Source organism: Papilio machaon, chromosome Z (assembly GCF_912999745.1).
Source record: "Papilio machaon chromosome Z, ilPapMach1.1, whole genome shotgun sequence".
Taxonomy (NCBI): Eukaryota; Metazoa; Arthropoda; class Insecta; order Lepidoptera; family Papilionidae; genus Papilio; species Papilio machaon.
In genome coordinates, this window is record NC_060016.1 from 330,663 (window position 1) to 357,872 (window position 27,210).

The window sequence follows — 27,210 nt, forward strand, 5'->3', positions numbered from 1 at the left end:
AGATGATTAAAGTGACACTTGATTCTAAATACATAAAGAAGGACAAGTCTGTTTAACATTATATTATTTGTTTTAATTTCATCTTTATATTATTTTTCGATGTATTATTGAGCGTCGGTGGCTCAGGTGTTAAGCACATAACTTGCAATCTGCAGGTCCTGTGTTCGAATCCCGCCATGTACCAATGTGTTTTTCGATTTACGATTTACATATATACATTTATCCAACGTTCTTACGGTAAAGGAATACATCGTGCAACCTGCACATACATATCTGAGAAAAAAATCAGTGATAAGTGCAAAGTCAACCAACCCGCCCTGGGCCTGCGTCGTTTATTATGGCCTAGTCACCCCTAGTAGGCTCCGATCCGTGGGGACGTATAGTCAGCTGACGATGTATTATTTTTATTCCTTGTGTTGTAGCCTCGAAATTGAATGAGTTTGATTTAAATAAAAAACATTTCCTTTTGTTCCAGGTACTTTCGTCGTGTTGGTGTTTCCTTAACTCTTTAGTGTTTTACATTCTTAGTGCCCTTCTCTGTGTATATATAAATTCCTTTAACAATTATAAACTTTGGTTTTATGTTACATAATTTTGTGACTATCTTGTACGTAAGTGTAGTTTGTTAGGAATAGATTATAAGCGTGTAAAATGTGCTTCTTAGTAGTTTTAAATTAAGTGTAAATTAAAAAAAAATAGTGATCAAAACACTTTGTAGGTTATAAAACTTTGTGTGCGTAGTGCGACATGGACGCAAACTTTTCGCTCACGGCTAGTGTTAGTGTATAGACTATCAGAATGTCGCAGCCGATCAAGCGCTCGTTCAGTTCTGAGGGAGGGGCGACGGCCAAGAGGGATTGGAAGATGCGGCTCAGTCTCCGCAGCCGCAGCGGACGTAGTGTTGTGAGTACCACTCATTTTATAATTATCAACATCTCCTTGTTCTTATCCCCATCATAGCCATACATAATAACTAAAAAAATAGTGTCAAGAATTGTAAAAAGCGGGAGAAGCGACGTCGGTCGGTGTGCCACGACTCTGCCTCTCCTACAATCTGTAATTACCGCTTTCATTTTTCGGTTACTGGCTTATTTTTTTTTTTAAATAACTTGTCTTCAGTTCAGCTTCCCGTAGTTTTTCAGAAATAAAAACCTCTTTTTAAAGATATTATAAAATCATTTGTCCAAATTAGGTGTAACGCACTTATAAAAACTTGTGTTTAAAAAAACTTGTGCGCCGAACCGCGCTTTAATGTTAACCTTAACCTTAATGTTTTGGCTTATTTTCTTTGGCTGTCGTTAACCCTTCTTGGGATTGAGATAATTACTTCTTAAAATACGTATTTGTGCAAAACCATAACATATGAAATAATTTTTTCTTAACTTAATTAAGATAAAAACTTATGAAACTCCTTACGAGTCAATTCTTCACGAAATAGCATTGTGCCAATGACCACGTAAAATTGCAGTAAAACGTTTTATTATTGTGTACAGAGACACCGGGCCACATCCTTTCAGTGAAATAAAACTTTAACCAAGCTTTGAACTAAAAAAGTAGAGAGAAAATGGATTGCCAGATGTTGCTTTACCTGTGTTGCGATAAGTACAAATAAATGATGTAAAACGTTTGCGATAGTGTATTAATTCAGCGTGTCTTAAATTACTTTGCCTGGAACTTAAGCATTTCGTTGAAATTGCTTTCCAAATTGCTATTTGAATTGTATAATTACTTTTATTGAATGTTTAAATACATTTTAGAATGCAATTTAGTAAATCTCGTATATCCATCAGTTAGATAATGTCTTTGTTAAAAATTTGTTTTGTTTCTAGTGACGTGGTAGAAATTCTCAGAAAGTACAAGTAAACTCTCCGAGCTAAATGAAATAATTGTAGGAGCAGGTCGCGCCGCAGGGATTAAGAGGACTATAACTGGTTTGTGTCACGCTCTAATTTGCTGGCGAGCATTGTTACAATGTTCATGTCTCTTTCTCATCTTGTTTTTGTATTTAACACGTGAAAGTAACTTGTTCAAAGAATGAAAATTAATCACGTTTAAATAGAAAAAGTAACGCCACCTTAGGGGCTGATAAACCGATCTTTTTACTGCTTTGATGAGACTTTATTCGTCCAATTTTAGTCGCGTCTCACGAAACACCCGCTAACAATCAAATATTCTCTCTTAATTTGGTTTATAAAAAGCTGAAATTGTGTTGCTCCTATTTGTTTTTTTATTAAATGAATTATTAGAAGGCGAAATTAATGTGGACCGAAGATCTTATTTATAAAATTAATGAAGACGGGTATGTTTCCATCAAAATTATAAAGAATACGTATGTAAAAAACTTTTAAATTTTTACTTATTTATTTTAACACACATAAAATATTAAGTAATTTTAACCATTGGTCCGTATAGTAGATGTTAATTTTATTATCAAAATACTCTCAAAATAGTTGAAAGTTCAACTATTGATGAATTATCAATAGTACAAACATATTTGAATTTAATTCGTGAACTCGTAAAGGTCAACTGCCACCATAAAGTTAATCGCGTTTGATTGCTGTTGTATTGTTTGATTAATGGGTGATTGGTAGCGGAGCGCGCCACGGTTCTGGCGTCTCATGACGTATTGCTCTTGCCCATACATCATACATCACTGATACAAATTAACTTAAGACACATCTTACTGCAAGTTTCACGGTTAGGCGTTAGAAATAATGCCATCTTTTTACTATATCAGTTTTATTGGTTGTCAAAATGTTCGGTTGTGATCGTGACAGATAAAACGAAACTGACGGACTTATTTATCGACACACTGGCATATTGAGTTTAAAGATGTTTTATTGCACGAAGATTTCTGTTAGACACTAACTGAGTTAACACTGATAAAGGATTTTTCTTAAATCTCCTAAATGACTACTGTAGGAGAAGAATATTTTTATGGAAATGTCTTTCCTTTTCAGAGTTTCCTAGAAATTGATAAAACTCTTTAAGCTACAAATAATAGTGAAAATTCATCTTCTATTAAAAGGAAATGTTAGTTTGTGTAGGTTTGGAGATACTTATATCGACACATTTATTAAGTAGACATTAACTAAGTTGGCACGTTCCATCTTAACACCACATAAAATAAAAATGTAATAAAAACTTCTCCTTTAGAACCACAAAACTAGGTGCGATTTCCTCATAAATTTCAAAACATTTTTTTCCTCTAAGTTAAATATTTAAATTATTGCGAATAAGTAATGTGACAAACAAGATCACGGATCTATTTTGATTTTAAAATGATCTAACCCGTGGCTACTCGTGCTCTTCTTACGCACTTCTAATAAAACATGACGTCTAAAATAAATTATACAAAAAAAAATTTATTTTATTTTTTCGATTGCTATTTTCCCAGTTTGTTTTCTCTTACATTTTCTTTTGCTCATTTACATGAATACCATATAAAGTAATTCATTTTTTTTTGGTATTCGGTTAAAACATTCCTTATATATTGTAAAGTGGCAAACGAGCAAGCGGCTAAATGCAGATGAGTTGACAGGAAGAGAATATTACCCCTATCCTATGCGTCCCCTTCTCCGTCAAATCCACTTTCTTTTCCCATCATTTTGTTAGGTCTCTGACTCGCATTCTCATCAGACTGTACGCGGAATTACTTCTATTTGACTCCTGTCTTCTGTGTGGTCGTGATATATCACCGGCCGAGTCGGCCCCTTCATACAACAATGGAACTTAGTTGTTGCTGGCGTCGTAAGTGGACAGTTTATGTTAAAGAAATACTAAATCTGGTATTGAAGAAAGTCAAAAAGCTTTGGAAGGGAAAATATATATTCATAAATTTAATGTAGTAAATATATTATATACTATCACATACATTTCGGTGGGACCTAATTAACGGTTAAATCTATTCTAGTTCCCAAAATATACAATAGACCAAGTTCAAAAAGCAACTCGAATCACAGGGAACGCTTGTGAAGTCGTTGTATAGGTTAATTTACGAGCCAATCATGCGATTTAGTGTTGCCGCCGTTGCAGAATCTATTCACACTCAATTTTGCTCTTTATTGCTCATAAAACAACATTCAAGTTTCAAGTAGAGACGCTTGTGTGTAAGCACAGGGAACACTGTTTCAGCCAATTTATATGACTTACCTTGATTTTCAGCTGCACGTATTGTAAATTATATTGGCAACATCGATTTTACCTAACGTACAAAATAGATTTTCAATGTTGAATACAAATTCAGTTAGTTACATGATTTTAACGGAACGTAGAAACGATCTATTAAAAGAACTGAAAACCCTGACTGATGAAGAGAATAAAAAAGGATTGGAGAAGAATATTTATGTGCATTCGTTAATATAACATTGTAGTAATATGAAAAAGGTGTCCTTTTATGATAATTCGTTTGTCTGCGCACTATTGTTGAATTTTAATATCCTAATTTAAATGACGAATGTCAGATCAAGGTGGCAAATGTATTCGGGGTTAAACTTTGTTATTCAATACTTTGCCCCCGAAGAAGAGTTCACAGTAATATTTAACATAGCAGATTAAGAGATTTTTTAATTCATTTAACCAGCGACGTATACCTCTAATATATATGCATAACTATATATAATATATATAATAACTCGACTGGTTCCAGCAGATATTAACGTAATTGGTGATCCTTATTTCTAATGAAGGTTCCCAAAAAAAGTTTTAACCTTATGCAGTGGTAACGAAAGTCATTGATTAATTCAGTAGTTAATAAAAAAATGCGCTATTTTATTTTCTCCTCGAGTAAGGTAACATATTCACCGTACGACCGCCTAACACAGTTCTAACGCGAAACGAGTACAATGTTTACATCTCAATTTGATGGTTGGCGCTTTTCCAAAAAGAAACTTTTACCAACAATAATAAACATAATTGATATATATTCATTGGTCTATCACTTATTCAATTAATATTTTTTTAGGAATGTACAATATCTCTTACTTAATTGACATTTGACGCAATCTTTATTTATTAATTGAAGGAAAACAAGAGTTTAGATGTAGAATAAAACTATAATTATTAAAATATTGTCTCAGTATCTAAAATATACAAGCATAATGTTGTTAAACAGAAAGTATAAGGAACAATAATAAAACGTCTAAAATTAAGCTATTTACTAATGTATTCAGTATAAATCTTAGCTCGGTCTAACCGTGTAGTTCTAGCGCTGAAAAATACAACAGTACTGGTGTTTCGACAGATGAAACTGATTGCAAAGCTGCATGTTTCGAGCATTGCTCGTTGCTACATTGTTTCTGTCTTCGTATGTTGAACGAACATATGCATAAATTGTTTGCGTTTGCGGAAGTATGCTTATCTTATCTAGCATTATCTTGTTTTATTTGAAAGTAATTAAGTTACGCAATACTGAGTTATACTATATCTTTAGGAGTTATTATATGTACTAGATTTATTTTTAAAACTATATCTAAAATTAATGTAACGTTTGTTTAGAAAATATTTTAATTTAACTTAGAAGGTAACATACTCAATTTTGACGCGATATTAATATTAATTATTACCTTGATAATATGCGAATATTTAGATGGATGTTTGTTACTAGGTATTTCCTAGGTATCTCAGCAAAATGGATCTCGATGAAATTTGATATATGAATGTAAAATCTTTGTATTCAATAAACCGAACTAAACAGGCAAGCGGCTGGCCGTAAAATTAAGCCACAACATTAAGATCTATAAAACCTTGTACACCGACCCAACATGAGTAGTGTATTCAAACCAAAAAATCGAACACTTTATTTTTTCTATTTTCTTTTGTCTATTGTTTTATGTAATTGGATGGATCGCAAGGACGAAAATAGTGTTTTATTTTAGTTACATCACCAAGCTACCATTCAGCACGATTCCGTGAAATTTCACAGCGTATTTTCCAAGAAGTGGGATGAGGCCAGGGAGATGACGATGAAACTGAATACCTTTTGCTGAATTGATATGATTTTTGATTTTGAAGAGGATTATTTCAGATGACTTGGCTTTTACCTTTTTGATGATTACATGAGGTTGCCTTAACTTTATCAAGGATTTAATGTACATAGTTTGCGTATAAATACGTACATGAACTTTTATAACAATGTTAGATTGAAATGAAGATAATGTATTTTAATTTACGTTCCGTATGTATTTACGTAACTAAGTTGTAGGTTGCATCACGTCGGATATGAAATTCGAAAATTGAAAAACACATTTAGCAACTGCACTACTGATGCTCTCAACTTACTTTGATATAAATGTACTGAATACTGATACTATAACATAAATACCTTTAACTATATAGTTAGTAGCTTAATACCGTCAATGAACTTGTTTGTATTTATTATGTTGGTGTGTCATACAGAACCTTGGCTAGATCTTAACATACAAGTATGATATTGATGACAATACCCAAAATGATTTCCTTCGAGATAGACTCACTTTTGTTTTGTTTCGCTTTATTCAAGTATTTATCTGTAATAATAATAGCGGAATTAAAATAATATTTGAATAAACATTTTCTATGTAGCCTAAGTCTCCGGACTTCGAGTATGGGCTTTAAATATTGACAGCGCGTTATCTCTGAGGAAAACGTCTTAATTTACACGACATTGATGGATCAAGTTATCCATCACTAGTCGTCGGTCTGCCACACTCAACTCTATAGCTGCCAAATGAATTATATAAAATATGTGAAGTTTTTTAAGTTCTGACTCAATAAAAATCTGTATTAAAGATGCGACTCCGGCCGCACAAAATTAAATAAAAAAACTTAGTAGCCTTGTGTTCCAGACTATGTTCTACATCTATTCCTAATTTCATCCAGATCTGTAGAGGCGTTCTGGAGATAATAAGGAAGATAGACAAAGAAAAGTGTAATTTTTAAAAACATTTCATAAATATTTCGCTCCAAATGGAAACTGAAGCTTGAGAAATGAATTTAGTAACTCACGTCTTACGAGGTCTTTAGGTATTTGAATGTCAAATGATGATGTGGCATTGAAGCTTTGAATTATTATTGAATTTTCTTAGTAAATATTTAAGATTTTATTGTATTCTTGTAGAAAAATTATTAGCAAACCGAAAATAAATGTACTTGCTTAATGAAAACGAAACTCTCTTTTCTTGAAGGAGGCTTTTAACTTAATTAAACTTAAATAGATTTAGACCAAACGAATTAGGGTCTCGGTCACCCTACATTACGATGGAGCAAGTGTCATTCGCATTCAATTTACTTGTATCTTTATATGCTGAGAGTAGTTTGGATCTTTTTTAATATGATCAAAAAGTTAATAGTAATCTTTCACCTCATAATATACCGTAACATTAGTTTGACCGCAATTAGACAATTTACCGGCCAAAGATGAAATAAGTAGTTGTTATTAACTATCTAAATAAAATTGTCATGAAAACACCAAAAATCTGCTCCATTCTGACCAGTATTGTGTGCGGGTCTAGGACTTAATATTGATTTAAGATATATAATTGTTCAGCAATAAAACAAAACGAGATACATACATAGACCAAACAAATATAGAGCGCGTCATGACAAACACTAAAATACATATTTGTTGTATGAAGCTAGGTCGTTTAACTTGTCCGTTGAATACAGCTTTCCTAAGCTACGTAATAATGTTACTGACAATGGACGAGGTAAACTGAACAAATAAGATCCAAAGAACAATTATTTCCGACAAAAGATATGATAAAGCTACCATCTTTAATGCCACGGTGGGCATACGATTTATTAGGCCCTAAAAATAACCATGGATCAGAGAAGATCAAATACGCAGTTTGGTATTAATGATTTGTTTTAACCTTAATGTTTGTTACATCAGGAGCCGCCGCGTGGTCGACGCTGTGCGTCGCTACGATCCGCGGCGACCGCCGGCCGCGACGACTCTGGCCGCAGCACGCCATCCGCAGCCGCCCGGTCCTCCCCCTCGCCCGCAGACACACCGGCACCAAAGAAGTCCAACTGGGAAGTCATCGAGCACTTCTCATCCAGTCGCAGCAAGAAGAGCCCGACTGCCGTAAGTACACTTCAAATGCAATCAACTCTTAACCCTTCATATTATCTGCCATCATGAAATGGTAGACTATCATCATCGACTTTCAGCAGCGATCCGCCATCCTGATTTATTTTCTCATTATTTTACCAAACATACTAAGCTTACTAACAGTTTTCTATCATCAAGTACGATTGTTGACATTTAAATTTGTTGTTGCTCAATGTTTAAATTTTTCAAAAAAATGGAATAAATAAAATGTGTGAAGTAATTATCGAGAAAACAATATTCCAAATCGAGCTCCATTGCATCAGATCAATGGACGACCAAATAAAATATCAACGACCATTTTTTTTACTATCAACTGGCTAACGTTAATTGCTCAAAATATTAGAATATGATTTGCCAATTCGACTTTCAACTTGTCTTAAAATAATGTTTGTATTTTTTGGCGACAACAATTTGTGATGTATACCACATCGTAGTTAGGAATCGTAATCACAATAACGATATTTTTAACGTAGAAACCAATATGTTTTAAACGGGAATTTTGATCTCAGATAGCCAGGGTTAATGTTACAGCAATATTTAACTTTTTAACTATAGAAAACTTTTTAACCATAGAAAAGCCTGTGCAAAGTAAAAGAACATCAAAAGCAGGCTTTCAAACAAATTTCTTTATTGTTTGAAGCAACAAAGCGGTCAGTAAAAACAATAACGCGGCGGGAAAAATAGCCATTTGCTGGATGTTGAACTTCGCTCCGGGCAGCCGGGCAGCCGGGCAGCCTGTCAGCGCCGATCTAACTCCAACATTACGTATTATATTTCTTAATCACTTCACTTAAATATTGTATGAGACAAGAAGTAAATTATTAAATTAACTTATTGTTATATTTTTAAAGAACTAAATTTTTGTGCTCAAATCAAAGTAAGTAATCATCTTTGTTTGCCTTTTTCCAATCATTCAGATTGGAATCGACGAGGCTTCTTGGTTTTAAGGGAAAAAATAAACTTTGCCGGGAATTCAATACAGTAAAATTAAAACATTATAGGAATATTAGGTTACATTTTATATGAATTATCAAAACTTTTATGCAGGACAAAAAGTATTCGTGCCTGAGGATATTTTAGATGAAAAATTACTCGCCGTAGCAAAGGAGAAAAAAGGAAAACAATTTATGTTCATTGTATGTTTCGACCTACAATAATATTTGAAAAGTAGATGTATTTTCGCTTTCAAAAACGACTTGACTTATCGTGAAACAAAGTGTTTAGATGATTACTTATTGAAGTTAATTATTTATTACACGTTATAGCAGAGCCAGTAAAGTTATTTATTACTGTTATATAAAATAATCAGTGTATTTTGTTACGACAAATATGTGGATGTTGAATAAAACCTGAATGACAATATTGGCTGTGGCGAAAATTACTTTAATGTGACATCATTACAATTTTATTAGATCAATGCGGACTTAAGTCCTAGTACTCGTAAATAGATGGTTGAAATATGTTACATGACTTCAAAAGCTCAAGCAATTTCAACTTGATAAAAATACACAAAACACAGCTTCAGAAACTTACATATAAATAGAACATACTATTAAATAATGAATTTTGGTGCGTACTCATAAAACTCTGTGTACCAATCGTTTAGTAAATAAAGTTTAAAGTAGAAATTCGATGTTCAAAAATGACGCTCCATTTTTTTGTAGTGAATGTGTAGTCAAAAAAATTGTTATAAGATTGGAATATGTTTCGGGTATAGTTGAAGTTGTCAAATGTTTCTGCGATGGGGAAAACACAGAGTAACTGTGAAATTTTGATGGCTGAAACATTTTTACTTAACTTAATATGGTTGTCCTTTTCATTAAACACGGCAATATATTTTTACACATGTGTTTCTACAGATGACAACTCACAGTTAGACAAACGGAGGGATCTAGATAAAATTGCAGAAGTCGTTTGTCTGCGCCGGCGCCGTACGGTACGGGTACAGAAATACTTCTTTCTGTTATTGATGACGACAATTCATTGATTCAACATAAAATTCTAATTACAAAGCAAAATTAAATTTCTTATTTTTTAATACAAATTGTGCTGAAATCTATCTGAAAGTGATTCTATTTGTTACTGATAAGCAAATAGAATCATGTTAAGATGTAATGGAGTGGAATCACGTTGAAGCGAAAAATTAATTTGCATCTTATTTACCTACCGATTCCAAATTAATTACGTTCTAAACTAGTTAGCAGTTCGTCAAAAAAAAAAACGTTAAACGCTGGCGACGGCGTTTTGCGACGTTTTAATTTTCAAACAACTTTGTACACAAGAAAACCATTATGGTAAGTAAAAAAGATTAAAACTTGCAATATTCCATAATATAATATATAACCGTAGCTTTTACAATCGTTCGACTGCTAGTAATTTTACAATGTACTATTTTGTACATATATTTACTTTAAAAGTCAGTCAAATCAGTTTAAAAAGACCGTACAGCTATGAGCAGCAGATATTATATATGTATCAAAATTTGAAAAAGCCTAAATCAATTATACGTACCTTTCATTCGGATATGAATTAATTAATTAAGGGTGGTCGTGTGGACATCATGGCGGATGATACGGGAAGGGTATTGACTAGTTTCACCGATTCCAGTGATACAAATGTACAAAATGAAATATAAGCCTTCGTTTCCTTCTCAAACGAAAGACATTAAAATTCTCTCTTTTCAAAATTAAAGTTCACTTCACAATATGCCAAAATGACATCGACGTTTATATTTAAAGCTTATATCAAAGTAGGTGTTGCACGGGACAAGGGGAAAACATCCACGTCCGGTGTAAAAGCGTAAATAAAGCAACGATTAGAATTGAGCTGAACAGACCTCTGCGGTCAGCGGCCGACCTCGCTGGCCACTAAATCCCTCAGGTATCATTTCAAAGACCAGCCGTGTACAAGTTGGAATGATTTTAATCATAACAAAATTTTCATACTCGTGTGTACGTATTTATGTTAACTTCCATTAACTAGGAAATGAGAGTTAATTTGTTAGCAGTTACGTTTTATAACAATGACATTTTTGCCGTATATATGATATTGAAAATACATATTTATAATAATTTATATGCACTTATGTATGCCTTGGTCGAAAGACAAGCTGTTTCACAATATCGGGAGTATTCGTTTGCTGATGAGATTAGATTGCAGGAAAATCGGTGAACAATTAGTTTTGATTTTAATGATAAGTTTTTCATTTTATTTTCTATAACTTTTTCTATTTGTGTATAATTCTGATTGATTTTAGATTCAATTCATTTTGTAATTTTAATAACAATAATAAATGCTACTTTTTTACATGTACTACTAAAAATGCACAAGTCTCTAACACCTGAAAAGCATGTGATAAATATTATATGCCCGTAGTACTACACAACATCAACACTTATGGTATTTTTCTAATAGAGACTCAGCTTTAAGCATTCTCGTCGAAATTATAATTTAAGTATAATTGCGTCTAATAAGTATTAAACAAAAAGTAATTCACTTAATGCAAAGCTTATTTTTTCAATCAGGTCAGGATAAAACATACAAGTCGGAAATGAAAACTCAAATTCACTTGGCGTATGTCATTATGAATTTCAATTTTCCGAGGATTACCTTTGCCAAGATTTTTCCATTTATTCTCTTTATATTTTTTTAAATATGTTATTTAGATAATGAACTTTAGACTCAACAATATATGTACTAAAATTGAATGGTATTATTTAAATCCATACATCAACGAATGGATATTATTTTTAATGATACACAAAAAGAAATTTGTTGCTACAATATATTTAGTGCAGAGATTATCACTATAATATTAAAGTTATATCAACTGAACTAATTGTGTGATATGTCAACTATTTTTTATATTACGCATCATCCTCGTGGTAATTATCCGCCTTTTATGATTATTTTATATGTTGGACAAATGTATGTATATTTTATTCTTATGGATGTTGATTATTTTAACAAGTTACTAATCAAAATATTTATTAAGAGAAGCCTCACAATTTTATATAAGATTCTGGGAATTAAGAGGCACGAGTATTGTAATTTATATAAACTTCTTTCTACCAAATAGGAATAATTTGAAAAAATATCCAATGCAGTATATGTATTCTTTCTGTTGATGATTTTTTAGTAAACTGTAAATTAATAAACGACAGATATTTTTGAAAACTGTACTTTACAAAGAATGTTACATGTTACTTTACAATTAAGATTTAAGAAATTCCTACAATAAACAAACTTTTTCTTTCAAAGGGGTAATTCTATTCCCAGATGCAGTTTAATGGAAACCCGACAGCTCTTTGTAGTTAAAGAAATTTATCCTGACGTCTTGGACCTAAATTTAATTAAAATTTCCACCTGCGCGTTTGTATTCCTTTACCTCTGAAATTTTGTAGAACCGAGACTACATTCTATAATAGTTTTAGTGCTGTTTTTAAATAAAATATTTAAAGACCGAGAAGTTTCAGATTTATTAATTGGCATCAAATTTGAAAGAAAATGAAATAACTACAAATAGATTTGCTTCAAAAAGGAGTGAAATAATTTCACGAACTAATTGTTAATAAGGAATAGATGTCATACACGTTTCTTGTTTATCAACTATCACAGTATCAAAGGGGAGATTAGACAACGTTGCCTTCGGCTCATGTTTAAACCTGGGATTACATAGACAGACAAAGTCGACGTTCATACCAATGTTTACAAACGCTTCAAAAAACAATGGCATTCGATATATCGCTTCCCTTTGACATTCTTTGTACAGTGTTTTGTTTCAATTATAATTTAAAAACATAAAAAGCAGAACGATTTCGCTTTGTGGCATTTCCTTTACATTCATTTCATGAAACTGATAAATATAAGCAAGCAATAAGGTACAGTCTCTACCCTGGGACAAAAGTAACTATTTTATGTACTTGTACATCATAAAGTGCCCAGAGCGGTGCGGCAGTTGATCACATTATGTTGTGTTGTTGTTAACACAGGTTAAGCATCGAGTTGTTTGCTGACTAGTTAGCGAAAACAAAGCTTGTTTAAAATTACAACATATAACTCTGTGAAATTGTGTTCAGTAGATGCTTTTGTTTGGGAAACGCAATTTTGTAGCCAGCTTTTAAATGTCCCTTCAGTAACTTCTAGTGGAAAATGTCACGTACGTCACTACTTACGTCAATATTTTATATGTTGGATTATGATAAAATTTACATTAATAGAATTGTTGTAAAGAATAAGCGCAACAAACAATTAGAAATCCGTTTTTGTACCGGAGTGATACAAGAAAACTGTTTCGAAATCGAGTAACACATAGAGGAACTAATTTTATTCTACCTATTTTTGTTCAAACTATAAGAGCGTTAGTAACTCATTTGTTAAGCGCTTGACTGGATTGGACCGTAATCTTAAAATATCAAGGTTTTATCCACGCTATATACCAATGTATTTTTCGATTTTCTATTTTAATATGTACATTTATTCGATGTTCTAACGGTAAAGGAAAAGATCGTAAGACAATCCGCACTGGGACAGCGTGGTTGACTATGGCTCGGTCACCACTAAATTTGGTAGGCTCTAAGTCCCTAAGTGGGGACGTACATAATGAGCTAACGAATGATATTTGTATAAATTTTCTATTGTATAACCATTAAAATGGTTTTATGTGAGAAAATATCTTATTAAATCACTTAGCGTGTTGTGTGGTAATCCATAAATTTTTAAACAATAATGTGAATCGTAGCTATAGTAAAAAAGACTACATCTCAGTTTAAAGATCAGGCGTAAATCTTATATAAAATGTTAGGCGGGCGTGGCTTCTACGAGTTTCGGTTCATTATCATTCCATTAGGCTTTCTAAACAGAGATAAAGCTTGCCAAAGTGGTGGATATATCACCAAATTAGCTAACGCCTTATCTTAAGATTCGCGAAGCTCTTTGTGAATTAAAAAATTACATTTAATTACAATTTATACATTTTTATATATTTTTAAATTAATTACGGTTTGATAATTAAAGTTAAACCGTAGTAATTGACACAAACAACTCTGTATATTTAAATAAACACAAAAATTAATTTAACATGAAATGACAAATTCTGTGAATGCTCATAAAATTACTTTACAATTTTCTCCGTTCTACGAGAATGTCATTATCAGTTCTTGCGAAAAATAAATAACACGAACGCTAATTCCTTTTTGATGTAAATTATGTTTTTTATTTTAAATACATTTAAGATTTACTTAAGATAACATAATTTCGTAAAAATAATATTTATATTCAATTACTTTGCACATCGATGTTCACACATGTGACATTTTACACAAAATATTGAATTAGGATACATGAAACCATAATGTTACATACATACCAGTCCGTCCGCTCGGAGTAAAAAAACGTAGTTTTTGTATTCTTAAAGGCTATGTTCTGCATCTGTGCCAAATTTCATCAAGATCCGTTGAGCGGTTTTGGAGATATATATTTTCAAACAAACATCCATCTAAAAGTTCGCATTTGTAAGATTTTAATTACTGCCTAAAATACATTTTTGCTACAAATTACAATAAACAGTGTGAAGTACTAAAGCGGCAAGTCGTAATATAGCATTTTATTGTAAATGATACTTGCCTACGTGTACGTGTCGTAGCTTGCCCGTAGCCGGAGTCGCTACGCTACGCTACGGGTGGCGAATGCGAGCGCCAAGAATATAAATTAATTAATTTGATAAAAGCGTGCATAATACAACCGCTGTAACAACTAACCCATCACCTCGGCTGCCGCTATTATAAACCACTGACGTACAATAACTACAATGGAAATTAAATTAAATATAACAATTCGTTTTCTTCCAACAAATATTAAACACTGTTTGCTTTCCCGCCTTTTTCATTTAACTGGTGAGAAAGTAAGTTATATTTGTAATTCAATTACTTCATTTAATTTATAAGATTTAATTATTTTACAACAAAGTTCTTCTATCTATTGGTATTTAATCTGTAATCATATAACATTGCAAATTCTTCGCTTAAATTATTGGTTCTGGTTATTATCTATCGTAACCCTTGTGGTCCAATAAGATATTTAATATTATGTATATCAGTTTAAATATTTTGCCGGGTCCGGGACAAATATGCTGCATTCTTTTTTATTAGATACCTCAATAAGAGTGATTAAGCCTTAGAATATTTGTAATATAATTTCATTAATTAGAAATTTTATTCGATTTAATCAATGGTCATATCGTAAAACAAAATCTTTGCAAAGCATTCAACACAATTTAAGTTAAATAGTTTTCGAGGTAACGACATAATTTGATAGGTGAAAATGTAATACTATTCCGACTCAAAGCGGTTTCCAACTTTGGTACGCATCTTCAACGATCAAAACTAGTTTCCCGTTCTGGTTAAGTCAAATCGAAAGTTATTCCGCAACCGCGTTATCTACTGCAAAGAAACTTAAACAGTTCGACTATTTGCTTATTGATATACTTGTAACTGTAAAATAATCAAGAAATAATCGGAAGTTCTAAATTTAAAACATGGTACTTATGTTTCACTAATGAACCGAAAGTTGTCAAGTTTTGTATTTAATGTGTGAATATCAGGATAGTGAATAAGTTGCATTTTATTCAGAGAAAAAAATATTATAACATAATAAGGTATTTATGTAATTCCCACTTCGCGGAAACAAGTTATAAAAAATTTCAGCGAGGAAAATAATAAACCGACGCTTGTCAATCTGCGGAAAAGAAATTCTTTTTTCATAAAACTAAATTTGATAAATTCAAAAAAAAAATACAAAATAAATTACTAAGTATACATACATTTGCGAAAGTGGAATTCGGACATGATCACATAGTTTAGACTTAACAAGTTAGGAGCAGATAAAACATTAGCATTTTTAATCTTTATTTTATCAGTAATAATCTATATATATAAAAGAAAGTCGTGTTAGTTACACTATTTATAACTCATGAACGGCTGAATCGATTTGACTGAAAATTGGTGGGCAGGTAGCTTAGAACCAGGAAACGAACATAGGATAATTTTTACCCCGTTTTCTATTTTTTATTACGCGCGGACAGAGTCGCGGGTAAAAGCTAGTAATTAATAATAATGGACGGTATAATTTGATTACATCCCCAGATGCCAGCAATAAACTCTCCGTTTCACTCTTTTTTCAAATCATACTCGTAAAAACGAGCCTTTTAATTTGAGTGAGAATCCTGACAGGTAAAGTTCGATATCATTCGTCGATCATTTGGATATTTTTATCCTACTTTACTATCTTGGAGCGTCGTTGGCTTTGGAATTGTAATCTGCAGATCCCGGGTTCGAATCCCGCCGTGTACCAATGTGTTTTACGGATTTTAGTGTAACATACTGTATAGTTATTCGACGTTCTTACGATAAAGGAAAATGATGATGCTACCTGTACATATCTGCGCAATGGGCCAGCGTAGTTGATTATGGCCTACTCATCCTTCACTTAGGGTAGGCTCCGAGCACCTCAGTGGGAACGTGTAGTGAGCTGATGATGATGACTTTATTTTCAAGTTTCGTATAAATGAAAGATTGCTAAAGAAAAAATAACAGTGGGGACTAGGTACGTTCAAAAGAAACAAAGATTTGGAGCTTAAAAGTAAGAAAAAAATTGTCACCCCTCTTTTTACACCTTTACCTCTACAGTACTTCAATAAAGCGTGAAAAACGTAGTTGTTTGTGCTGAAACTGGTTTTTCTCAATTTTAAAGTAATTCTACCGAAACAATAACGTCACTCAATACAAATGTTGGACCTCCAATTTAGTCTTTTAGGAGATGAATTTCGTAAAAACCTTTTACTGCGATCACCTACGTAGTAATATAATCCCATACGCAAATTTTCAAGTCTCTGGGGGCCGTATCTCTACGCTGTGAAAAATAATTTAAATTATTCACCTTTAAACCTTTCGATTAGAAATTAAAAAAAAACCCTAGTAAAATACGTAGTTAACTATTTGTGCTGAAAGATATTTAAATAAATTTTCAAGTAATTCTGATAAAAAACGTTTATTTCTTCCCTGTGGTCGAACCAGATAACTATGTAAAATTTCAAGTCTCTAGACCCAAAAGTTTTAATTATTCGTTGACAGTTGAGTCAGTCAGGTTACTTAACGTAGAAACTAAGCGAAAAAAGTAATGAAATTTTTCCTATTGCAAACCTTTTCGTCTCGCTGTCGCCAAAAATTGTGTGCATACCTATACTTACATATCGTGTATACATCGGTAACTGGTAACTGGTTTTTAATCTGAAGTTTTTTATGTATTCACTGGCCGTGCTACGAGCGCTACGAACATCAGTATAAAAGCTTCGCTTCAAAAAATACTTATCTACTTAAAAAAAAATCACCAGTAGTATGGCTCGTGGTACATAGATATATCCATCACTATCAATTTAATATTAATTTAGACTAGCGTACGGGGGGCGCTTTGATTGGCACAAATTGATAGGCATCGGACATGATTTCATGCGTGCGTTTTGTACGATGCACCGCCGCACATAATTAATACAACGCTTTCACACGAAAATTAATTTAATTTAATGAATTATTTACATTCTGTACAACTGTTAAACTTGTCTCCTAATATAAGGAAGATTGTAGAAGGTAAGGTAGTTAAATGATTATATATCTTATTTATTTATTGAACATTATTTAATTGAATATAATATTCGTAAAACTTATAGCGGAAAATAATTCTTGGAAAGAGACGACGGAAGGGAGCGTTGATGTCCACAAACTTCGCTACGATTTGCATTCGGATCGCTTCTCTCAGAAAGTTTTCAAACTTTTGATCGACACTGTGCACTATCCAGAACCAATTAAATATTTTAATACCCTTGGACAACAGGCTATTAATACAACAAAGTATCGAAGTAGAATTCAAACGAGTCCTAGCCTTCCTGTTAACATCTGCAACAAACTTTACATTACCAATCTTCCCTTGTATATTATGAACCGAAGCTCTTTTATTACAGTTTAATACAAAATAAATTAAGAAGCAATTTCATTTTAAATCTTAATAATTTCGTGATATTACGTGAGATTTCATTTTAGTCTTGCTCTGTACGCATTAATAATGTTCTTTGTAGCCGAAAATATGACGTCAATGGGAGACGCCTCGCCGAAAAACGAATAACCGAGCACTTATTTTACGAGGTATAAGGTATGAGATAACAAGCTTTCAGTTAGACGTACAGGCTTTTTATTTAGTGTTATGAAGATTTAATGATCATTTACATTAATATCTACGGTAAATGTACATATTGTTCATTACAATTAAATTAACACGATGTATTTGAACAATAATGCTTTTAAATTGTTATTTACTACAACAAACAATGAATATTATCAATTCTGTCTATTCTTTAAAGCCACAAGTGAGTGGGAATTATCAATAGTACTTCATATATTCGTTTTTAATATCGTTTTTGCTTAGTCGTTTTTTATTTTAAGATTTAAAACCTCTTGGTTTATCTAAAGTCGTGCGATAATAGCGAGCACTTTAGTTCAAACTTAACACTTGTAAAGGTTATCAGTGGCAGCAAGCGGTCTCCGGTTCGTGGTCGCGCTGAGGTAATGCGGTAATCGTACATTGTGAACAAGCACTAACGAAAACACCTCTTATTGGCAGCAAATTGAATTTTAAATGCTCTTTAGTCGAAGTATAGTTTATTTTATTAACGTTTCCTTTCTAAAATTACTATGGAATATCCAGTAGACAACACAAAGCTTCTTTTTTTTAATTAATTTATGTCATTTTATTCGTCAAATTTTAGGCTACAGGAAGCGGTAACAAGATTTACACCATGTTTTACTTGAAACACAACTATAAAATATAGATAATATAGGAAGCAATATTATATTAAATATTGATAGCAGTTGGCATTTAGCAACCCTTACATTTATCTGCATTTGACTGACGTTATTCCATTTACTGGGTCCGTTTAAATACGTCATTCGAACGTCAGCCGCACGAATAAAGGAAATATCTAACAAACATAGACGTAAGTCGAAGCGATGTTCACCGGATATTAATTTAGTCTTCATCGGATAGCAGAACATTATACAAATACCGCTACCAATATACTGGTTTAAATACTTATCTTACAATTTGTTTTTAAACGGATAACATACATTTTCATGAAGCCTTTTCAATAAAATCTAATATTCCGAGATTTTCATATTTTACCACGATTTGAACATGTCTGAAAATTAAATAAATCAGTCATTCAGATTATTTATGAGATCTCTTGAGGTTTTGAATATTATAAATACGAAAGTTTAGATGGATGGATGGATGTTTGTTCGAAGATATCTCCGGAGCGGCTCCGGATGTAAAACATAGTCTGGAAGAACACATAGGCACATACTTATTATTATTTTTTTATGTCAGGCGGACGGAGTCGAGGGCGAAAGCAACTAATATAATAAAAGGATTATTTTGTTTCTTCCATGTTATTATTAAGACGTGCTTAAATGCGTCTTATTAAAGCGTTTATTGGTGCGAAGTATTTCGATAGTAAAGCCTTCGACACTGTTACAAACAGCTTCGATAAATTTATTTCGACATTTCGAGTCTTTGAGATGACATTTCGATTTAGTTCGCAGAGTTTGGTCACGCTAGTCTATCAGGGTTTCCCGACTCAGGAGAATAACCGCAGTTCGTTCTACATTTTAGTAATTAACGAAGTGTACGATTTTCAGTTAATTACATTTGGAGCTTTTGAACATCTAACCTCAAAGATTTATTTACTTCTGGCCAGCAAGTCTTCATCTATTAAACAACAAAAACAGATATTCGCAAATACAAATAATTGTCAAATAGGCTCTTAACTGCGTCGGGAGGTAATTTCTACAGAGCAATATCTGTATTGGATAATAATTATACTTATTAAACGTTCTAAAAAAATCTTAGAGGTTATAAAAACGTAACGTAAATATCCAAATATCAAACGTCCGCTTCAAAAACTTTTCTTTCTTTCAAATTTTTAAATAATATTCTTGTTTTACTTCAGAATATCTTGCCAAGTTAATGTTATCGTCGAATAGGTTTAAGAGTAAAAACGTGTTTTCTTTTTAAATCCGAAGGTTTTCTGAAAACAGTCTTGAATTTATTCGCTTAGAAAGATTTAAACTACTGAGAAGACTAAGGAAGGAAGCATTATAAAAGATAGAGGCCTTTTAATTTATATTTTAAGTATTTTTACGCTAGATGGAAGTAAAGATTCAAGAAGCGAGATACGTAGCGGGTTTTTAACACTAATGCTGCTTGTCACTCATCAAATAAAACAAAGAATTATAATGTACACTTTGCCTTTCTGCTCCACTAACAACAGGTATTCTTTAGCCACAAGAGAGTTTTTTTTAATTATCGAGTGAATATTTCATATAACGACTACCACTATTTTGCGTTGTTGCCACTGTATATTGCAAAAATTAGTAAATGTACTAAGATTGTAAAGAGTGTTATTTGCCAACCAACGTTTTCTCTCGTCCGAGCGTAAGCAGATCAGGTTGCTTGTTATAACGAAAGAAGGCTTTTTCCCGTGTAATGGGAATATGTTACTGTAACGTACCGTCGGTGGCCGGAAATTAAACAGCGTCCTTTCCCATCGACGGCATCGGCTTAATAAAGTTTGTTACGTATAAAGCCTCACGGAATTAATTGCCGCAAGCGGAACTGTAACTTAGTTATATCTACGAGTATTACGGCTCTTCCCAGCTTCCCTGCTTTACTTTTAAACAAAATTCAACGAACAAATGACCAAGTTTAAGATGATGTTACATTAAAATAATTAATAATAAAATTCTCTTAATTATTTTCACTTTGGACTCACACTGATTCAATAGAAATTATTTTTTTTTTAAATGTAGTTAAGGCCTTAACTGATAATGTTATTTGCATCTGTTAGGAAGCTAAAGGGCTGCCTTTGCTTGCCGATTAGCAAGTATAATTTATCCCTTTGAATGTTTATCGCATGTTCAGATGACGGGGGTTTCAATCAATGAGACAGGGGGCGCTGTAATGGTCCGTCTAATATCTCGATTGATCTATTGAATAGTCGAGTGCCGATTAATTTTTGAATAGGCTTTGTCTACGAATACTATTGCGAATACAATTACATTTTGAGACACCTCTTGCGTGACGGTGTAATACATCTGTTACAATATCGAGATATAGTTATTGATTAGTATGTCGCAATCAGAAGAAGAAATCAACTTTCATAAATCGAAATTGGAACACGATTTGCGTTCGAAGAGACTTCTTGTATGATGCTCGTCTGACATGGATCATTCTGGAAATAGGGATCGTTGATTTTTTGTTCTACAGCCTGTGAATCAATTATAACCAGTTGAGAAGTGTTAATCAGTGTATTCTTTGAATCTGATATTACCCACTGCCTCCCACAAGTGCTCTGAGCGTTGACCTATATATACTCGTAACTCGGCTGCAACACTGCTTTTCCGTGGACGTATAGTATCAATCCAATCACCTTTACTGAAATTCCTATTAAATCTGATATCGTAATTTATTAAAAGGCACAAATTACGGTACTATTTTGATTGAAAGTACATTAAATAATTTACTTCATGCTCATGTCATAGTGTAAACATCATATATTCAAATGTATGCACGGTCTCGACTACAATATGTCTTGATGCAATTTAGAGGTCTGCCTTGCGGCAAGTTATGTAGCTTTAATATGGCCTGCTAACTACGTAAAATTCACGTCAACAGCTAATTAAGGTAACGTTTATATAACGATCGTATATTAATGAAAGAAACTTGCTGCCATATTCAGGAGTGTATTCGTAATACTCACTATGTAAGTTCCTTACGTCCTATGTTAATCTCTTCTTATGACCAAAATTTGGTCCTTCCACCTAAAATAGTATCTACCGTTTTAAAAGACCTGTAACGTATACCGCAGATAGTGTTCCGGATGTCCATGGACGTTGGATCAATTGATATTAGGACATCCGCTGATCGTTAACCCCCTTCTCCTATATAAAGAAAAAAAAAATATCTATGAAAATTCAGCACGAATGTAATAAATGAGAATACAAAAATTGATATAAAATTAATTTTATGTTCAAAAGAAGGAAATGATGCGCGCTGTTAATAATGTAGACGATTTAATTGTTCACAATGAACGTACGAGTAAGATTGGTGTGACTGAATAACTTCGTTAATTGGACTCGATTTACGTTTCATTGCTCCTCTACTTGTTTCACATTACATTTTCTACGTAATTTACAGAGCCTTTTGTTACTTAATTGTCACACTCTATTCCACTTTTTACATTAAGGCAATATTATGGACGTTAAATAAAAATGAAATTGTTTGACATATAAAAAAAATCATAAATATTAGGTCGATAAGTTTTTATTTGTGAAATTTTCAATAATGATTGAAAAACACTAAATTACTGTTCATTGGACACGTTGAAAGACTCAAAATCATTTGTAAATTTCCAAGATATTTTCTTTCCTTATTTTGTATAAAGATAAATACGGCACATTTTCCCCTTTTTTGACGGGTAACAAACTAACCTTGATGGATTTCCTTGACTTAAGTTACGTATTCAGTTAATCAATTATTATTATCCATTGACATATCGAAAGCTTTTTATAAATGTGAATATCACAACGTACCACCGAGGCACATATGTATTAAGAAAGTTTCCATAAAATTAAATTTTTGTGTATTAAATTAAACGTAATCAAATTTAAAAACCGTATAAATAAGATGAGGTTCTGTAATGGTAGGATGTGGATTTAGAACAAAAAAAATCTTCAGGAATGACTCTATATTTTTGAATGTAAAATATGATTATCTAATTTTATTCGTCTATTTTGATTTCATTAAAAATAAGCTTGAAATAGGCAATAGTAGGGTTTAATTTTCTTACTTTTGAAACACAAGGGTCTGGTGAACTTTTACAATTTCATTGTTGTTTTGTTTTGAATAGTAAAATACACGTCGTGGTAGTACCTTGTCATGATAAAGGGCTGTCCTTTTATTTATTTAATAATATGCGAGCGCTGGTAATGAGATGGGTCTTACAAAGTAACGAGGGTAAATTAGTAAAAGTTTGAAATGTCAGCCAACGTTGTACGATAATTATTATTTGGATTATATTATCTTTGTTGGTGACAAAATCATAGGATATATATCCCCGTCTTCGCAGTATGACGTCTGGAAACATTGAGCGCATACAAGATTGGAATTCCTTTTGAAAAAACCGCAGAAAAAATCGTGTGAATCGTACAGTAACGGTGATAAATTATTCCATTGACTTGATAATACATTTAATAATAGTCAATTGTAACGAGACATCTAGACACTTGCACACTTTAAAAATACTTTTTATGGAAATTTAATTGACAATATTAAAATCGGTCGAGGTCGTCGGTGACTCAGGGGTTAAGCACTTGACTTATAATTTGCAGGTCCTGAGTTCGAATCCCGCCATGTACCAATGTTGATTTTCATATATACATTTATCCGAAGTTCTTACGGTAAAGGAAAACATCGTGATGGAAGCTGCACATATCTGAGAAGAAATTCAAAGATATGTGTGAAGTCAACTGGGCCAGCGTATTTGACGATGGCCTAGTCTCCCCTAACTAAGGGTAGGCTCCGAGTCTCGGACGGATTGTTCGGACTATTTTGTAAAGGGCCTACTTATGCAGCGCGAAGCAAGCAACAGTGGCAGCAGACTAATGAAGGACTGAGGTGACTATTGCTGTCGTCTTATAATTTCGGGTTAAAATGATTACTTAAATTCAAAAACCGTTTTAGTTAAATGACAAAACTAACTTAACAAGAAGTGACGTCAAATGTCATCCGCAGGATTTCGTATTTCTGAGTCCTTTGTGACTCGCTTTTGTGAGTAGAAATTACTATTTACTATCAGATACAATTTTGCTTATATCTTTCCGTTTCTCTACAACATACAGAATAAAAATATTCAACTGAATTTTCAGTCCTAATAGCTTTAGTGTTTTTTGTACTATTTCTTACGAATTTTGAAGATTCTCAAACCAAAGAACTAGGTTAAGCTAACTTATTTAACTTAGAAACATTATAGGTATGAAAGGTTTCAAATGGGACAGAACAAATATTGGCGGCAATGAAATTATAAGGCAGGACGGCGGAAACGCAAACACTAATCTAATCAGGATCTAATTTAATTAATTCGGAAATCAAAGCGATCGTCCATGCGCCTTACACTCGAGAACGTAGACAATAGTTTTTAACAACTGTCGAAAAAAAATTTAGATCTCTTTCTTTTACGTGATTCACGTCGATTAAGAATACTCGTCATAGCGATTTGCTTTAGTATGTTAAATTAAAAATATTAATAAAGTTTACTTCGTTTATTAAATCCCAATATTAACTAAAGTTTGAATAACAACTAAAAGTGTCCTTTGATGCATAAATCAAACTGGCAATTAAGGTTTTCCTTGACAAACCCACTCTTCCGTGACTACTACAGCACTCAATAGGGACTCAATCGTTATTCGGGAATTTTATAAAATTTTATTTATTTCAGCATCAATGAAATTAAATAAAATATTTTTGTGGCAGTTAAACGTCTCCCCGTAGACACAATAACATGAAATATTACAGCAATAGCATTGTATAATCAATTTTAATGGCATCTCGCCTCGGTACCCGAGTAATCCAATTACCAACTGAAACGACTATCAAAGCCTCAATTTAAACTTCCACAAACAAACTGGAGACATCTTGACAGGCTTTAATGTGTTTCAACTCCATCAGCCGGTGCTCACCGGCGCACCGTGCCAATACTACGCACAAATTTACGCTCCACAAACGTGGTTTGGTTCAATCGGTACTAGTTAATAGTAGACTAGAAACGATAAGTCTAAATTGAAATCTCAGATAATATCTGATCGGCAAAGCGCCATGTTTGCCAGAGTGCGAACATAGAATATAAACTTTCATTTTTAAGAAATAAAGATTCAACATTCGCTGAAATCTCCTGACACTTTTCATCTCGCATCTTTAGAAAATGGAAGTTACTTAGAGTTAAAAAGATGGAATATAACTTTAATATACCGAACGATAAGTAAGTTGTTAACCCTTATTAGAACTTTGTGTGTATAAAATTCTTAAGGAAATAGAGTTTCTTTGAGCAAAAATATCGTGTACAGACATTTTAAATATAAATAAGAGTCGTTGCGCTTCTGATATTGGAAGTCGCAGACATCGTGTTATTAAAAATATATGAAATAGCGGAGTGTAATAGAATCACTGACGGGTCGTTATATTCGTTTATTATAAACAATTCGATTATCGCTGTCGGAAGTTCACATACGAATAAAATTTCCAATATCCTTCCTTCAAAATAAAGAGCATTAAATTTTGTACGATTTACTTGTGAGAAAAATATTCGGTGTACCCACACACGATAAGCTCTAAAGTTATGATTTAATTAAGCCCACGATTGATTATTTTATGAATTAAAATCAAATATTCAAATAATAATTAAGATTTCAAATTCTATATCCATTGTTATTAATTTCCATTTACACATTCACGTAAACGTATATTAATTAACACCAAAAAACAGTCGTATGACATGAAAATTACTATATTGTATTGCGTAATATATAATGTAACATTAATATTTCAGCAAGTAAAATAATATAGTACTTATTTGTTTCTCCATTTAAAGACTAGAAATCGGAATAAAGTTTATTAAGAAGTGTCTTGATCAAAAATGAATTCCTATAAGTTTTTGGAGTAAACATTACGTAATTTAAATTGATTGATTCAATAAAAAGGATAGTGTCACAGAACATCCTCAACTAATAGTAAGACTCTATGACGTATTAGAACATAAAGTGCTCTTCAAAACTATATCATTGAGCCTTGTTAATAACTTTGGTTCATTGATTTGTGATCATGTTTAGTTAAAGAATTTTGAAGTTTTTAAAAATGTTGCCTTAATTAAAAGATTGTGTTATTGTACAAACCTTTGAGGAGTTCTATCGTAACTGATAACAATATTTGACAGATTTTATTATTACTCTTTTCTTTATATATTATCTATTTATTGACACTGACGGTTGTTTTGTTGTTTTGTATTACTCTTTGTCGATTGACTATGTATTGTTATTGAATAATAAAATGGTTTATAACACTTTTATAACTCAAATAATTTAGCTTTATTATAAAAGAACGTCTTAAAATATGACGAGAACTGTTTTGATTGTGAGCTTTTATTTTTATATTTGCTTCAACTTGCTCGTTCTCAACTTTGCCTTTAATTTTATTCCGATGGGAGTCTGTTGCGGTTTTTTAAAAATTTTGCGGATGAAAAACAATGCGAGTGCGATACTTTAAAAAAAGGTCAGGTAAGAATGTGAGTTCTTACAATTCTTTCACTGTTACTTTACTTGTTACATTTTACTTTACCTCCATCAAAATTGTTTTCTACGATTGCGAGAATACCTATGAGTAAAATTATTGTTTTATTGTAAAAGTAGCTTTGTGTTCCCTTTTTTCGTTTAAAAGAATGTTAGGAGTATTCAAGAAAATGTTTGTTATACTTAAGTGTATTTTGTAAAATAGTGATACTTATCTTGGAATTTATATGAATACTTTTATAATGTAAAAACGTTTATAAATTGATTGATAATTCTTCTATTGGTCAGACAGCCGTGTCACGTGTCACATAAATACGTAAAAAATTATTAGCATTTAGATGTTAACAATAAAAGAAGATCTCAGGAAACGTATAGAAGCGTTCGAGATGTGGGCATATAGACGCATGTTGGCCATAAGCTGGACTCAAAGAGTGACAAACGAGGAGGTTCTGCGACGAGTCCACCAAAAAAGGGAACTTTTGCAGACCGTCAAGATGAGAAAAGTATCCTATCTCGGACACGTGCTCAGGCACGACAGATATGATCTCCTCCAACTCATCTTGATGGGAAAAGTTGCCGGCAAAAGGAGTGTTGGCCGTCGGAAGAAATCGTGGTTGCGCAACATCAGAGAGTGGACTGGAATTGCGAGTGCCGCCCAACTGTTTCGCCTCGCAAAGA

The 27,210-nt window shown here is 32.6% G+C and overlaps 1 protein-coding gene across 1 annotated transcript in view; it reads left to right on the forward strand.

Annotated features, from left to right (window-relative positions):
- Positions 1–761: 761 nt before the first annotated feature.
- The window catches only part of LOC106715905 (adenylate cyclase type 6), a 73,831-nt gene continuing 47,382 nt past the window's right edge, over positions 762–27,210 (forward strand). The window contains exons 1-2 of the mRNA XM_014509271.2: positions 762–903; positions 7,871–8,065. Of these exons, the coding sequence (XP_014364757.2) occupies positions 799–903; positions 7,871–8,065 (300 nt within the window). The 5' untranslated portion in view covers positions 762–798. The remainder of the gene's footprint in view (positions 904–7,870; positions 8,066–27,210) is intronic.